The 360-nt window shown below is 60.0% G+C and overlaps 1 protein-coding gene across 1 annotated transcript in view; it reads right to left on the reverse strand.

The window, feature by feature from the left end:
* BRINP2 (bone morphogenetic protein/retinoic acid inducible neural-specific 2) overlaps positions 1-360 on the reverse strand; it is a 6,743-nt gene that overhangs the window by 5,980 nt on the left and 403 nt on the right. Inside the window, exon 2 of the mRNA XM_010136648.1 lies at positions 302-316. Coding sequence (XP_010134950.1) covers positions 302-316 — 15 coding nt within the window. The remainder of the gene's footprint in view (positions 1-301; positions 317-360) is intronic.

Raw genomic sequence — 360 nt, forward strand, 5'->3', positions numbered from 1 at the left:
CAGCGGCAGCATCCCTCTGCAGCTCCCAGCATAAGGGCTGATCCCATCTCAATCTGTTCACCAAATCATTCCCAGCTTGGGGCAAATCCCACCTAGAGCCAACCACAGCCATGCCGTGAGCATCTGGGGGGCTGCTGTTACATTCCCTGTGAAAGCAGCATCTCGCATACACCCACCCACCAGCCTCCTCCTGCACACAGGGGTCCTTTCCTGTGGATCAAAGTGAGGCCATCTCCCCTCTGCCTTGTCCCCCGCAGCCCCCCACACCACAGCTCCCTCCTGGGCACCCGTGGCCTCTCACCTGTAGATCCTGTACCTGGTGGGGAAACCCTGCCGGTAGCGCTCCGTGCAGTCAACATA

This window comes from Buceros rhinoceros, unplaced genomic scaffold (genome assembly GCF_000710305.1).
Source record: "Buceros rhinoceros silvestris isolate BGI_N320 unplaced genomic scaffold, ASM71030v1 scaffold2455, whole genome shotgun sequence".
In the NCBI taxonomy this organism is placed as follows: domain Eukaryota; kingdom Metazoa; phylum Chordata; class Aves; order Bucerotiformes; family Bucerotidae; genus Buceros; species Buceros rhinoceros.